This window comes from Egretta garzetta, unplaced genomic scaffold, assembly GCF_000687185.1.
Source record: "Egretta garzetta isolate BGI_Z169 unplaced genomic scaffold, ASM68718v1 scaffold117, whole genome shotgun sequence".
In the NCBI taxonomy this organism is placed as follows: domain Eukaryota; kingdom Metazoa; phylum Chordata; class Aves; order Pelecaniformes; family Ardeidae; genus Egretta; species Egretta garzetta.
The window spans coordinates 5,440,550-5,456,154 of NW_009260479.1; the positions used below are offsets into that span (position 1 = coordinate 5,440,550).

At 36.4% G+C, this 15,605-nt stretch overlaps 1 protein-coding gene across 1 annotated transcript in view; it reads right to left on the reverse strand.

Moving 5' to 3' along the window:
- Positions 1-218: 218 nt before the first annotated feature.
- The window catches only part of PAXIP1 (PAX interacting protein 1), a 58,872-nt gene continuing 43,485 nt past the window's right edge, over positions 219-15,605 (reverse strand). Inside the window, exons 8-22 of the mRNA XM_035899645.1 lie at positions 15,351-15,574; positions 14,438-14,532; positions 13,374-13,469; positions 12,899-13,036; positions 11,422-11,543; positions 10,672-10,856; positions 10,494-10,537; positions 7,902-7,969; positions 7,427-7,529; positions 4,878-5,046; positions 3,672-3,772; positions 2,310-2,444; positions 2,151-2,226; positions 1,521-1,581; positions 219-1,084 (exon numbers count right to left, since the gene is read on the reverse strand). Of these exons, the coding sequence (XP_035755538.1) occupies positions 1,069-1,084; positions 1,521-1,581; positions 2,151-2,226; positions 2,310-2,444; positions 3,672-3,772; positions 4,878-5,046; positions 7,427-7,529; positions 7,902-7,969; positions 10,494-10,537; positions 10,672-10,856; positions 11,422-11,543; positions 12,899-13,036; positions 13,374-13,469; positions 14,438-14,532; positions 15,351-15,574 (1,633 nt within the window). The 3' untranslated portion in view covers positions 219-1,068. The remainder of the gene's footprint in view (positions 1,085-1,520; positions 1,582-2,150; positions 2,227-2,309; positions 2,445-3,671; positions 3,773-4,877; positions 5,047-7,426; positions 7,530-7,901; positions 7,970-10,493; positions 10,538-10,671; positions 10,857-11,421; positions 11,544-12,898; positions 13,037-13,373; positions 13,470-14,437; positions 14,533-15,350; positions 15,575-15,605) is intronic.

The following is a 15,605-nucleotide window of genomic DNA, read 5'->3' on the forward strand; positions in this document are numbered from 1 at the left end:
CATGAAAATACAAAATGTTTGAAAAAAATAGCATGATGAGCTATCGTTTGAAGTATTTTTTTATCTTGTATTTTGAATCGTTCTGTGAATGGTTCACAAGGTGCTATAATACACTTGATGCTGTACAGGTAAGTGAACATCTGCAATCCCCAACCAGAGTTTCATGGCTTGCTGACCAAAGAATAAATGCTTTTAGGATGACTTTTTCATCTACTAGAACCTAAACTGACAAAAACGGTAAAGTCAGATTATTAGAACTGTGTGTGCATTCGGAAATACAACCAAATATACGTTTGGGAGACTGGTTTTTAATATTTATTTAGTAAAACTCACTATACAAACAAAAGTTATCACAACAGCGTAATATGCGGGTTTATAGTTTCTCCTTCCTTCAAGCTGTTTCTTTGTTGCAGTAAAAACACATATATACATTTACAACAATTTCCCTTTAAAGCACTGGAATTTCATATATTAAAACATACCTGGTAAAATAAGCTTAAAATAATTTTACATTGCTTGGAAAAAGATTTGAGTAATTTACTCTTACCAGAGTGCCATTGTTGCACAGTATTCAAAAAAATGAACCACCACTAAAATATAGAGTAAAACATTTAAAAGTACATTTATTTAAAATGTGGGCAAAGTATCAATATAAAAGAAAATAGAGTATAAGAAATAAAAATAAAGTACAAAACATTTTCATCTTCAACATCCATAATTTAATAGATAGCAAGCCCTTTTATTTTTACATCCAAATTACACTTTTGGCTGAAGTACCATCATTTACGTTAAAATGTTTAAAAACGGGCTAATCATGATAGCTAAAGTGGGCTCTTTTAAAATGGTAGTATAATACAAAACATAGTAAATTATGTTTCAGCATAATAAAATTACACATCCTAAAAAAGATGCAGTTTATTTTTGCTTTCCTGCTTTAAACTGCTCATCATCCCTAGGAAAACAGCTGGAAACAGCATCCACAGGAAGTTTTAGTTGCTTTGTACAATGGCTGAACAGCTAGATTTAATGCTCCAAGGATTCCGAAGCAGTAAGGCATTTTACTATCCATCAAGTAAATTTATATGTAAGTTTGTTAAGAAAGAACAACCTTTAAGAAATGACTGCAAAAGAGAACTTACATAAAAAACATGCACAAAGGCATAGAACCCTTACTGGACCCTCCACTGCATTTATCAAACAGGGTTTATAAGCTATTTTCCTCATCTGCAAGTAACCCACAACAAATATTTTCCTTAGTGACAAGTTTTTTTTCCTGTTGCTTAGTATCCTTCTACTGTTACTTTCTGACAGCCCTGCCTCCCACCTCCACTGCAGTATCTCCTATCAAAAAGTAATACCACTTTGAATTTAAGCTAGGTTTCTGGGAGTTAAACTACCCTCCTATCAAGTAAACATCACAAATCCTAAAAAATTACAAGTAATTAGTTCCTAATTAAGAAAAATTTGTAGTAAACCATTACTTCCCAAAGCAGCAGACAGCCTTTACACAAAAAGGATATGATTCATAATCCAGTGTTTGAGTAAGTACCCCAGTCAGGACAAACTCAGCATTGTGGACATCTGAAAATACCAAAAACATGCATACAGTTTACACCCTACAAGGACATTCTTCCTCATTCTGCGCGTGCCTCAGGAGGGGCCAACTCTGTACCTTTCTGCGCTTCACACAAAGGCGTACGGGAGCATTGCCCCACTACCAGAGCCCTACTGTTACCCATCACACACTTCACACCACAAATACTAGACTTCCCTGTGCACGTCTTTGTTAATACATACAGCGTGTCTTGGGGTTCTACACTGAAGTAAAAATAGCTAAAGTGAAAACCCCCAAATCTTTAACTAGCTTGATGAATACTGAGACAGTAATCTTGCCTCATGCAGGACTGAAGCCCCCAGTTCAAGCCCACCCTTCCAGAGATTGACGGTGACCTGGCTATAAAATACCTCTACTAGAAATACCTAGCAAACAGCTGGCTCAGATTTCCCCATGGTTTGCAGGATAGACCATGTATTCTCTCTCTATTACTACCTGAAAGCTTCACAAGAGGTCTGTACTTGTAAAATAATAATTAAAAAAAAGTCAAAATAACAGCTATACTGTTCAAATTACATCGATGGCTTATACATACCTATGCCTCTTGCAAAATATTCTCGACATAAATGAAGGTCATTTTCACAGGAAATCAGGATTATCTCCGGCAAACTCTAAACAAAAGAAACTAATCGTAAGCTCAGAGGAACACAGTAAAACATTACCAGTAAATTTTAGAAAGCAACACTCTACACACTTTATTCTGCTTATGCTCCATGAGTTTTCGAAAAGAAGGCTGTTTAGATAATACTTTTCCTCCTGCACATTCCACGATAGCTTTCATGGTGGAAAGACTGGGACAAATTCCAGGTGTAATGTAAAAGTATTTCCCCTAAAAAGAGAAAAGAAAGAATAAGAAAAAATACTAGTTTTTTAACTGATTTCTGCAATGCACTAAGTTTTATTTCGTGTGACTCTTACACAATCATGGGGCAGGCTTTGTACGCTGGTGTTAGATATCACAGCTTATGGTAACAAATTCATTAGCTGATGAGTTGTCTTTAATTACCACTGAAGTTTTCCCTGGAGAGGCAAACCCACAATTTTGATAAATCTGAACAGCTTAGTTCTGCCTATTTCAACACCTGTAAAATAACAACCAGGAAGCCTTCAAATGACCACTGGTTAAACTATGATTCGGAAAAAAAAAGTAACTGCAGCTTGGTAAGGCATATAAGAACAACAATGTTCCTTGTTTCTTCAAGCACAGGGACGTCTCAAGTGTTGCAAAAGAACTTTCAGCTTTTAATTAATAGCCAATTTATTATTTCCTGACAAAAATGATCCTACTGCTTGACTGAGACTGATGCAGGTGATCAGATCACAAAGTAGATTATCTCTGGTTATCAGTTAGGAATAAAAAAACCCTTGCTATTTAGACCTCAAAACTCAGTGAAATGTAGCATTTAGACTTAATAAAGACATAGATTCTTATGCATTACAGGCTGTAAAAATACCCTTTTTAGGTGGTTTCCCTCAATAAAGGGTGTCAAATTCAGTTAGGCTGAAGAATCTCTAGCGACTTGGATCTTCAGATCCTCTCTGCACTGTAACATAATTTTAACCGGAAGCATGAAAACCAACTTGCACCATCCTCACAACCAGCCGGGTGGTAAGTGCAGTCCTTCAAGGCGAATCAGACTAGAACCTACTGAGGCCGAAGTGCAAACTCGCTCTCAGACTCTCATTTTTATGGGCAAGTGCTTTGACTACCAGGCTGGTGTTAAAAAAAAAAAGTCCCTTCCGTAAGTGGCATTTTTCAAATAACAGAGCAACATTCTGAATGTTATAAGGAAACAAATACTGTTAAGTGTACGGAGTATATACTGAGCATGTTTTGTTCACATCTGCGGGATCCAGTCTCTCAGAGGGCTTAGATCCATTCCAGCAACGCTTAGGCAGGAAGCAGGCATAAAGTAAAAAATAAAATTTATAATAAATGCTTCATGTTATATGCTAGTCTGTTTTATTGCCCTCGGCTACAAAAGCTGTGATCCCAATGCTGAAAAAATTAGGTTGAAAAGCTCCAAGTATTTAAATTCCCTTTTAAACTCCATACCTTGAACAGCGGAGCCACTTGTGCTCTCTTTAGAGACTCCTCTAAACTGAAGCAGAACAGCACCTCAGCTTCAGCATCTCTGAGCACAAAGTTCTGCTCATCTGAAAAAGACAGACCGATAACGGAACACACATAAGACAAAAACATCCACATAACCCAGGATCTAATCTGATCAGAAAATGTAAAGTACTTCAAGTCCTATATCAAAACAGTTGTCCGAATCTAAATCCCCAAGTCTTCTTTACCTTCTAATAGCTTTCAAATGGATCGATTTCTCAGTTCACTGATGCTGAACCAAGCAAGTTGCACCCTCCAGATTTAGAAAAATATTTGCTGGTTTATTGGTTACTTATGTATAGATTTAAGTCTTTGTGATGGTTATACAGCAATGCCATATATTTGCTCCTTACAAACAAGTTACATAAAAAGTACAAAACAATCATAAAACAAATAAACAGCCTTTAAGAAGATTTTCTTCAAATCCAACATCCTTGTCAAAGAGACCAAAACCATCTATTTTGTCATTTTCAGCTGTCCACAGAAAAGCAGTGTAAATACAAGGTTGGTATCTTCCAACATAGTTATGGTACTAAACTAATTAACTTTAATTATTTAAATGCATTTTTGTATGTATTTCCAACAGCACCTTAGTGCTTTACAACTTATATTTTAGAAAAATTATTGAAACCAAAATCATTTGGAGCTTAAAAGGTAATGTAACAACAAGTAAAAACCTGCAACTGTCTATATGAGAAGGAAATACAACGCTTAACAACATCCAACCATTTAATCACCCTAGAGCAAAACTTTTTTTTTTTACTTCATTTAATGCAAAGAAACTGTATTAAATCAGATGAAAACTAGATGAAACAAAATGTCCTGTTGAAAGAGAACTTAAAAAAATAGTAACATTTCTTCTTATGACAGCTTATTTAATGATACCAACACAACCTTCTACCTCAAGTGAAATACAAACTAGCTGCTAGTATAATTGTTTAAACATAACATGAATTATGAACTATGCTAGTCAGATTTGCTGTAGACTTAAAACCTCTACTTTCAAAACTGAACTCTTTAGAAAACTGGCACGAGACATGAAGTAAGAAGTCAAAACAATGAAGCGTATTTAAATATGCATGTCATCTTCACATACTTTAATCAACAAACCTTATGTTTACTACAGAAGTTGATACTAGTTTAACTTACCAACAAACTTCTGACATTTGAAACACTCTTCCAACCACTCTGGAGTTACTATGTGCTTGACTACAGAAATTGCTGTCAGGAACTTGACAGTTCGGGTCACTTTACTGGCAATGAGATGGGTGCACTTCTGGGCAGATTCTGCTACTTCACCTCCAAGGATATACAGTTTCTGAAAGTTGTAGAAAACACAAATCAGAATGGAATAGTCCTTTAAAAATGGGAGAAAAAAAATGAATCATCGTAGCATCACTATCAAATAAAACTAAGCTCCTAGTGAAACAGTAGGCATGGGAGATTTCTGTATTACAGTCATTCCTGAATCTGATTCATTTTGACAGAATTTACAGCCATTGAAAATCCAGATATTTCCGGACATAAATTTCATCTGGCAAGACTGAAAGCTACATTCTGCTTCTGCAGTTTTTTGCTTTTGGGATGTGGGTTTTTTAAGTAAGGAAATAAGTGTAAGATACAAATTAAATCTTTTTTTTAAGTGAAACATGCTATTAAATTTAAGTAAGCAGAAAATTTAATAATTTTGCTCTTTTCTACGGAAGGTATAATATACACTGTAGCTACAGTAAACAATTTTGCTAGTCTTTTCTTCAAAGAGAAAAGCACCTCATGAAAAACATGTATTCTTCAAATGCACTAGTTCCACATGTATTTTTCATGATACTGAGCAACTATCCTTTTTTCCCTTGGTTTAAACTACCACGCCTGAACTAACTCATCATGGTTAGTATCCTGTCAGTTAAGATACAAAACATTATCTGAAGGGATTAGTAATACAACTCATCAACTGGTGAGGCATATCAAATTACTATAGGTGTTAGTAACAAATAAAGAGTGCTTCCTCCCATAAAAATTTAAGGGATGAAAAAATATTTGGACAACTTTAGTATCCATGCACCATGGATTTCTGATTTTCTTTCATGAGCATTTTGTACAGACAAATAAAAAACTCGCCAAAATGTTTAAGTATAAATTTTGAACATACTAGGGTGATTTTATTACATCAGTCATCAGGAATGATGAATGCAGGAAGACCTACTGGGTGTATTAGGAACCCTAAAAGATCTCTTGCATCCCTCTGTACTCTACTGCTCCGGTAACAAGGAACAAGTAGGATAGACAGGGACAATGTTTTAAACTTTTCTTTACTGTGCTGGGCTTGCTTTGATGGTTTGCATAGAGATGATACACAAAAGTATTATTCATTGACACTGAACCTCTCTAGGATTTACTTCCTTCAGGGTATGTATAAACACACTGTGACAGTACACTTGTACACCTATGAAAGGCAAAGGCTGTTGTTTTTGTAGTTAAAACATGTCCACCTCAAACACTGTATACTTATGAGTGCAGATCTTGCAAGATTGCCATTCTGATGTTCAAGGAAGCCTTTGGGCATAGAGGAAAAAAAGACTACCCCTCAGTCTCAAGGATACAGGAAGTATCCAGCCTTGGCTAGGTATCCAAATTCTGAAAGGTCTTGATGGTATCATTGCTGCCTGATTTAGATTCAACTTCACAAGCCTTCAGGCCAAAGTTCCTTTTTTGTATTTGTGAGCCATAGTTGTTACCAAAACAAGATTCCCTGTATAATTAACATGGTACCAACATGACAGAAAGTGAGGAGCTAACAATGGATCTTTATGGGATATACTAAAAAATATTTTATGTTCCAAAATATTTAATATCAAGCTTCAAATGCAAACACTGCAAGAGAAAAAAAACTCCAAAGTCCAACTACTTTAAGAACAAGTTTAGGTATAAGAAAGAAGATATTAGACATTTTTGAGTACACCAAAGAGACGCATATTTCTAAGAAATGTAGCAGACTCAAACTAGGCCTCATTTACTTTTGACTACCTGGAGCTGGCAGCAGTGGCAGTATCTTTCATGCACTGCTGAGTTCAGCAGTTAAAAAAACCCCTGTGCCTCAAACCTCAGCCAACATGTGAAAAATAACATAAATGAAAAGTTCTTTCGGAACACATATTTAGTAATTATTAAGGTTCAGGGAATGACTGGATACCATTAAAAGAATGTTATCAATTATCTAGAGTTAAGTTTTGGTACAGCTTTATTAGGGAACAGAACAAAATCTCCATGGGAACTTCTTATCTCACACCTGCCGTAAGCTTTGTCATCAGCTTCCTTTGAAGCGTTTTGCATTACAGATAGCAACTACACTAGAAGAATCTTGGGTCCTATCCAGTACAACCATCAATACTTTTCTCACCAAAAACTGGTCATGAAGTTTGCTGACTTAAAAACAAACGTGGAAAGGGCCTTCTTGCTTTTTAAAGCTATCATATGGAAAGAAAAAACAAGTAGCACAGATGTATGAAGTAGTTAACTAAAGCAGAACAGTTACCAAATAAAACTTGTTTCACATAAATCTACACACTAACCTCAGCCCCAATGAGTTTTTTATCCACTAGATGTATGGTAATCAAGTCTTAGATGGCAAAAATTCAACATCAAGAATAAAGTTACCAGACATTTCAATGTAGTTCACAAGAGATAAGCATGAAAGTCACCTTAATGTACTGCTGAACTTGCATAGGTTCAAATCCTGTGAAGAGCACCATCGGCGTCAATTCTGGGGTGAGCTTTTTAGTAGGTGGTGGTAGGTCTTCAATCCTACAAAATACATGAAATACAGCAGAGTGTAAAGTTCGGGCGCAAAGTTGTATTATTATTATTTTAAAACTAGACCAGCACACTCTTGCAACTTTTACCAATGGAAGTACTCAGATGAATGAGAATCAGGCAGGATCAATCTTCTTCTGAAGAAAAAATTTCTGTGCTGAGAATTGGACATATTCTTCTGTTTCTGTTCTCTCCCAATTCTCCTACTACCTCACACTATAGTTATTTTTTTCCTAACAGCTGAGTAGCTGGTGATAGGCAAAAAACATTGCTAGCTATTTCAATTCACAGGGCACAGGATGGAACTTTTTCTGTAGAAAAGTGAATTAAGGACTACCGGCACCGATTGCTCGCTATTCTTACCTTGCTCTTTTGGAAGATGGCTGAAGACTGGATTCATTTTGCTTTGGTTTCAAAGGCAACCTCACACCCTGAAATTAGATCATCTACATGTTTATAACTCAACTGAGCAGGGAAACCAACTTCTGTTCTGAAAGATGAAAACTATACACAGATATTCTGAGACTGTATTAAAGAACATTAAACACAAATGAAAAAGACATGCTACTGAATGCATACTGGCATACCTATTGTTTACACAACTGACTTGAGCAAAGTTGAGCACTGACCAAAGTTTTTCCATAAAGTGATGTAATCATTTATGTGAACACCAAATAAAATATTGCGGGGCTTTTTTTCCTTTAAATAAAGTTGATAATCATCAATGGAAATCCCAAATAATTAAATGACAAAGAGACTGAAAAACATGTCCATTTGTTAAATACATGAAGACTACAATATTCTTCCAGGTGCTTAAATATCAACAGAAGACTGGCACCTGTGTTTTAAACACTCAAGTTCCCTGGCTACATAAGCAGAAGCTCCAGTGGATACTCCAGTACGCACTAGATAGGCACTCTTGCCTCCCCAGTACTAAATCATCCACTAGAGCATTTGCCCAGGAGCAGGTAAATGTAACTTTTAGTCTCTCCCTGGCCCGAGTAACTTGAAACCACAGCTCTCACTTGCAGGAGCCTGTGACATCTATCCCTTTTTAACATTTAAATATACACCCGAAATACAATGAGAAATGCTAGAGTCACGTGACCAGAAAGACAGGCAGCATTAGTCCAGCCTTGCTGTGAGGCTTTGGGAGGAACAGGCCACAGGGGTTTGTTCCCTGCTCTCAGGAGCATGCGTTTTTATACCAGACAATCACTAGTAAGAGCAGCTGGAAAGAAAAGCTCATGCAGTTGCTTTTTGATAGGCATTTCAACTATGAAAATGCAAAAGGTAGATGGCATCAACGCTGTCTGACAGCTGTCCTCAAAAGAGGACCCCATACTTGAAATCTCAAGACAAACATAAATGCCTACTGTGAAGGCAGTGAAGTACTTTGTCTGACACTTCCACGTGCCCAACATTTTCTATTACCAGATCATATATGGGCATCTCAAGGGGAACTGGACAAGATTCCCTCCAGAAGTCCCTTTCGATCTAGGTTACAAGATTCTCACTTCACACGGACGAGAAGTGCCCCCATATATTAAATACCAAGAGGGAGGTACTAAATTAGGCTTTCTGACCCCTAAGTTCTCTCCATTTGCTGCATAAGACAAAACCTGGCCTGACTGAATCACACAAAAGGCGGCACATGACCAATTTTAAGACAAGCTCAACTGCAACGTGTATACAACGGGTGGTGGTAACAAACCCAAAACTGAGATAGTTAAAAGCTATTTTAAATACTAATAGTGCATACTGAATCTCTCCAAGGATTTTTTATTTTGCCACTAGTAGAATGCATCCTTCTTCAGGAAAATCTGAAGTATGCAAATTTTTAAAGGCAGTTAATTTCCTAAAAATTAGTTTCTTTCCTACAGGCCCACAAAACAATTCCGCAGGGGTCTCTAAGTAGAACATTTCAAACTTATGGCCAGGGATATAGTAGTGGCCATTTCTGTAGTACAAATTAAGTTATGACAGTTACTAAGCTCCTCTTTTCTGAAGAGTGTACAAAAAAACTGAGATAAGAAGTGATCCAGAACACAACACTTATGGCAAAGCACTTTTGTGCAGTGTAAAATGCTATCTAACAGTTATCTGTTGTACAAATGAAGTGAAAGCTCACTAGCCCAAACTGGGATTTACCTACGTTAAGACAGACACTGTGAAAAGAGTTATCAAGTATAAATCTGAAATGGGAAGAGAATTTACAATACAAAAACTGAAATAGTTTTCTACATATTCAGAACAAGGGAACAGTTCACAAGGTAAATTGCAGTTTCCACCTCAGCTCTTAGACCTGTCTCAAGTTTTGCATGTTTTGCAGAATACTCTACATGACAAAACCTAAATATTTTGTATTTTTTTTAATGTACATTCTTTGTATCCTTGATGTTCATTTACACTGATGTTATTTCCAGAGCTACCACCTACACTGTTTAAAGCAAGATATATTTTTAAATTGTAGCATATATGGTATATATGTCCATGGTTTTAGTTCTTAGAATAAAGTAGTTTCACCCTTAATTTACATTATCCCATTCAAAGTTCAGTCAATAGTCTAACAAAATCCTTACTGATTTTTGGTGCTCTGCCTTAAAAACCCATACGTGGCCTGATTTTCAGATAGTGTTAGGTACTGACTCAAAAAAATACTAAGTTCTTTCTAAAGGTCTGATGTAAAAACTGAAGAGTGAAGCACTAGCCCAAGATGTCTCAAAAATAACTTGATTTTGTGTATCACAGTGCAGGTTCTTAGTCTTGCAAAGGATTATTTCTCAAAATAAAATAGAGACAAGACTAGCAGAAAGTACAGCCAGGACATTCAGTACAGGTCTGTGTAAGTCCCTCTGGCATGTTGCTCACACCATATACGCATGTGCTCACACACGAAAAACACTGAAGAGTAATCTTATAAAAACAGCTTTATATATACACCATTCAACATACCATTACAAGTTCTGGTGATACCTTTAATGGGACCCTCCAAGCATCTAGGAAATGAAGAACAAACCAAAAATGAAACCATTGCAAAGTTATTTATAACAGAAGATACATGCTTCTATTGATTAAGCAGGTACATGTACAAATGCTACAGAACACAGGAATTTGGGACTGAAACTCTTACCCAGAAGGTTTAGAACTAGATGTTGACTAGGAGAAAGTGGATCTTGAAGACTAAATACTGTATAGCGACTGTGCTGTATCTGCCGTAAAGCTTCAAAATTTCCTAGCAGGATGTCACAGAGCCACTGCGCGTTCACACAGGGTATTCTCCACTCCTTAGCTTTCTCATACTTCAAACCACTGGGCCTTAATGTTCAGAGATGAAAAAAAAAAAAAAAATTGTATTTCAGTAAAAGATGTAAAATAGCAATTTCTAATACACCTAAAATGCCAGTATTTCTGTGTTAGCCTATTATCTATTTTAACTGTGACAAAGTAGCTACTCTGAAAAAGTACTTTTGCTTTACATGCTAGAACAAGTCAATTAGGGGAGTATTTCTGCCCCAAATGCAATCAAGTTAGATCAGGATTTAACTCCCCCAATGCTTTCAAACAATTATAAAAAAAAAAAAATTACTCAGAGATGATGTAACAGTCAGCATCACTTATAAAATATTGTAAAACAGTGAAATTAGGAATTGCTTTTCTTTTGCCTGTCTTCGGAAGGCCAAGTTTAACATGTAACAGTATGCAGTAATTTCTTTTAAAAAACATCATCACTAAGTTTACAGCTATCAAATCGCAAAATTGATTAAAATTAACATTCTTATAATGAGATGTAATTAGCACCTCATGCTAAGAAAAGCACAAACTGGCAACAGGCAACCGAGAACATGAGAGAACTGAGAACGTGCAGAGATAAACCACTTACTCTTTACAGATGAGAACTGTATTGCTGCGACACAGATAGCCTGTGTATTTGGCACCTGCTAGGTAGGCCATTAGTTTGAGGTCATCTCTGTCACTATCAACAAATCCCGTCACAGAGATTATCTACGGATAGAACCAGACAGTTACAAATAACTGAACGTAGATGGTGCTTACAAAACCCTCCTGTTGAAAATACTTTTCTGTTACTAACTTTTTTAAATTACAATGAAATACACAGTATCATAACTATGACATACAAGCACTTAATTAAAACATGGCTTGTACAATTTAAAGGTGATTTTTTTAATATATAAACTTTTCAGGTTTCCAGCACTAGTTCTGACTGAGGAAGCATCGTTTTCATTCTGTTGGTCAGCTTTTTCTCACTTACAAAGACTACAGTTTTACTATGAAAGAGCTCACAGCTAGTTTTCTTCTCACACATCCACCTCTTTCTTCTGCTGCTCTTTACATCCAGGGAGGCAAAGAAATGCTTATACTTACTTGCCCTACTCTTCTTTTAAAAATCTCCTGAATGCTCTGTTCTACCCTACCACGAAGGCAAATAAACTGTGCCAGCTGATTATGGGTGGTGAACTGTAATTCCACCTCTCCTGTTCTTATCCATAGTCTTGTCAAGTTTTCATTTTTGCCATTCTCTCCTTTTATTTAGGAAAAAGCATCAGCAATTTTATTGTCAATAATAAACTACATTTATTACATTACATAATACATTTCCTACAAACCACTGTGTTCACATGTATAGTGTCACATTCTCACTTTCCCAAACCTGTATTTCTTTTTATGCCTTTTAGGACAGGCTAGTAGCAAGGCCGTCATCCTGTTTGTCTACATCCAGCACAAAGAAATCCAATGCCAAGACATACTTTGGCATCTTGTTTTATGTTGCACGGTGTATTTCAAGATGCATCCGATTCAACTGCAAGTTCACATTTTAACCCCACAGAATTCAACTTCCCCAGTGCTCCTCGTTGTACAGGCTACTGGGACTGTGACCTCCTATCCTCTGATTAACAGCACAGGCTTCCTTTACTGGTATTTGCTAAGTATTTACCCAGAAAAAAGAAAAACCCTCAAAAATCCCCTCAAAGTATGGCATTATGGTAAAGGAAGCATATACTGTTAGACGTGCTGTTAGTAAAAAACCACACAGCTTGGATTCCTGTCACCTTGATATGTAGAACTCATGTAATCTTTGCACTTCAGTTTCTAAGAGAATAATTCACAAACACAGGCGTTACTCCTCACCACTCAGAACTCAGTAAGACTTGCAGAGCACACGGAAACATCCAGTAGTATGCACCACATCAACAACAGGACCTTAAGATTAACAGAAGCTTTTCTTCCAAGACAAAAGAAATGTGCATTTTGCCTTGAGTAAGCACTTTCTAGCTACATTTTAATACTGCTCAGGTAATGAGCCAAGGATTTGTTAGAAGTAAGCTTTTTCTTCTTACATGTTGAGAGCATGGCTTTCCTCCTGGTGGAAATGCCACTGGAAAATGAAGGGCTCGATGAGGTGGTACCATTTTCTTCTTCTTCAAGATTGAGTTCAGCCAATGTGCTGTAATACATCTCTTCCTTTCTCTTAAAGCCTATGAATACATGCATGAACAGCTTTTAAAAATCAAAATACATCTTCATTTTATTTTAAACTTTTTACAATACAAAGCTTTGATTTTAATTGTTTGTTTTTCTCTACTTTTATGGGATCCTTTGTCTCACAGGATCTTCCTCAGTGTTCTCTGGAATAAACCTACTACCTGCATTATGAAAGTTTGTTATACCATAAACCACAAATCATAAAAAAACCACATCATGCAAACTTCAGTTTTATACTCACAGTCTAAGCATGAAGTACATACTGAAAAGCCCTACCTTGCCACTACTAAAATGAAAGCATGCCGGAATGCACGTTACTGGTTTGCTTACCTGAGCATACATATTACTGACTTGGCTTTCACAAAGAAGATGTGTACACCTGCTTGTAAGGGTAGGGTCCACTGTCCCACCGTGTGCTTGAATGATCTGGTAAGAGAACAAACCCCAAACTTCTAATATATGTAACAATTTTAAAATTACCCTAAGAAACAAAAAACCAGTTTGAAATTAAAGTCTATGCTTTAGGACACTGCCACCATTAGCACAATTTCACTGAAGAGTTACCCCCCAAAAAAGTTTTGTTATCTAGCTTAAAAACATTTTTGAAGAAAATGGAGAAAATAAAGTTAAATATGCACCTTTTCACTGAGCTACAAAAAGTCTATTTTTTTAGATTCAATTAAAAAAAAAAAAAGATATATAAACAAAAATAACCCTTCTCACATTTTTTATTTTTGCAGTATAACAATGAAACAATTTTTCATGAACTACTCAATTCTATCTCAGCAATAAACACAAGTGCTGTTAAAAATGTCAACAGCTTACTTGATTATGCAAAATTGTAGGTAAAATTCAACTATAAAATCCATCAGAAGTTTCTGAAGAACATCAAAGTCCTCTCATTTAGGAAAGGATACAATCAGATTTTTCTGAAAAATAGAAGTTGGCAAAAAATAGAAACACTCCATTCCTCCATCTTATTCACTCAGGTGGATACCTCACAGGCTACTAAATGCCAAAATTAAATGCAAAAAAGTGTCTTTTTATACAATCGAGTTAAAGATAGAGAGCAAAACAATATTACATTTGCTGCACTACAGCTGTCTGATTAATAGCATAAAAAGTCGGGCAATAGTTAAGGCTGTAACTCATTTAGCCAATGTTCTCACTAAAGACCTAATTCAACCAGGCAGCACATTTAAAGCTTTTTTTTTTTTTTTACTTTTTCTGGTCAGCTGCAGTTGAATAATGGTTTTTAGGTTGTAGCACAAAGATTACACAAAAGGATGCCTGAAGAAAAGCGAACAGTGCCAAAAGACTTCCAATCATTCCTTTTAGGATTTAGTTACTCTGACATTATGTTATAGTTTTTTAAAAATACAGCAGAATCTTACCCGTTTCCAGGTCGCTAAGAGCTGTTTGTCAGACATCTGTTCTGGGTAATCAGCAATTGCAAAGACACAGCCCAGCAGAAAATACTCTTCTGGAACTGGAATAGTTTGGCACATAAAAGAACAAGAAATTAAATACTTACAAGTCTGAAGAGTTCATCTCAGAACTTATTTGCTACACTAATCTGTCCTATTACCAGGTTATAAACTTCATTCAATTCTGAAGTACATCTTTCTTGGAAAAAGTAGGATCCAAAATTTCAAAGCTGACAGCCACATCTAGAGGCACAGTTCAGCCAAGGCTTTTTGTTCTGGGTGTTTTTTGTCCTGGAGGAAAGGGGGCTAAAGGGGTAGAAGGAAGGAGCACCAAAAGGAAAACATAAGACAATAACTCACTCTTATATAGATCAGCTATGAAGAGTCAAAGCAATCAAAAAGTTTTCAGTTCTACTAGCATGGGCAGAATTCAAAGCAAGGTACGGCAACTTTCTATCCCATACTGAATCCTCATTAATTGACTAGTATTTCCAAAATTTAAGCTGTCTTTCCAGTTGTTATTCTTATTTGAAAGCTTCCCCTTTCCCCTCTCCCAAAGGAAAAAAAAGTTTAAAAACATATGGTGCGCACAGACTAACACTGTTCTTATAGCACAATTTATATGCTAGTGGCATAAAGAATATATTTGAAAAAAAAAGTTCTCAGTGCTCTCAGGCTTTTCAGATTTCTGGATTATCCTTAGTTATAATTTAAATCCCTTTGCCTAAAAATTAGTAAAACGGGTCCTGAGCCATGAAGGGCATTTCTAAGTCTTACAATCCCATCCTGTAAACACAGCATTATTTTTTGATATTCTAACCCACATTATGTCGTGTCACTAGCCACTTTTTTCCAGGATCAGAAGGCAATAATTACTAACTCTCCGCTGCTGGATCATGGCCAAAAAGCGGCTGCTGTTGCAGTGGTTGCTGTTGCTGCTGGTGGTGTTGCGGCTGCTGGGCTGCAACTTGATGCTGTAGTGCTTGAGATGTCTGAGTTAAGTGTTGCGTTGCCTGATTCTGCATTTGCTGTTGCTGATGTTGTTGGTGTAATCGCTGTAAGTGCTGCTGCTGCAATTGCTGCTGCTGTATTTGCTGCTGCTGATGTTGCAGCTGTTGTTGTTGCAGATTCTGTT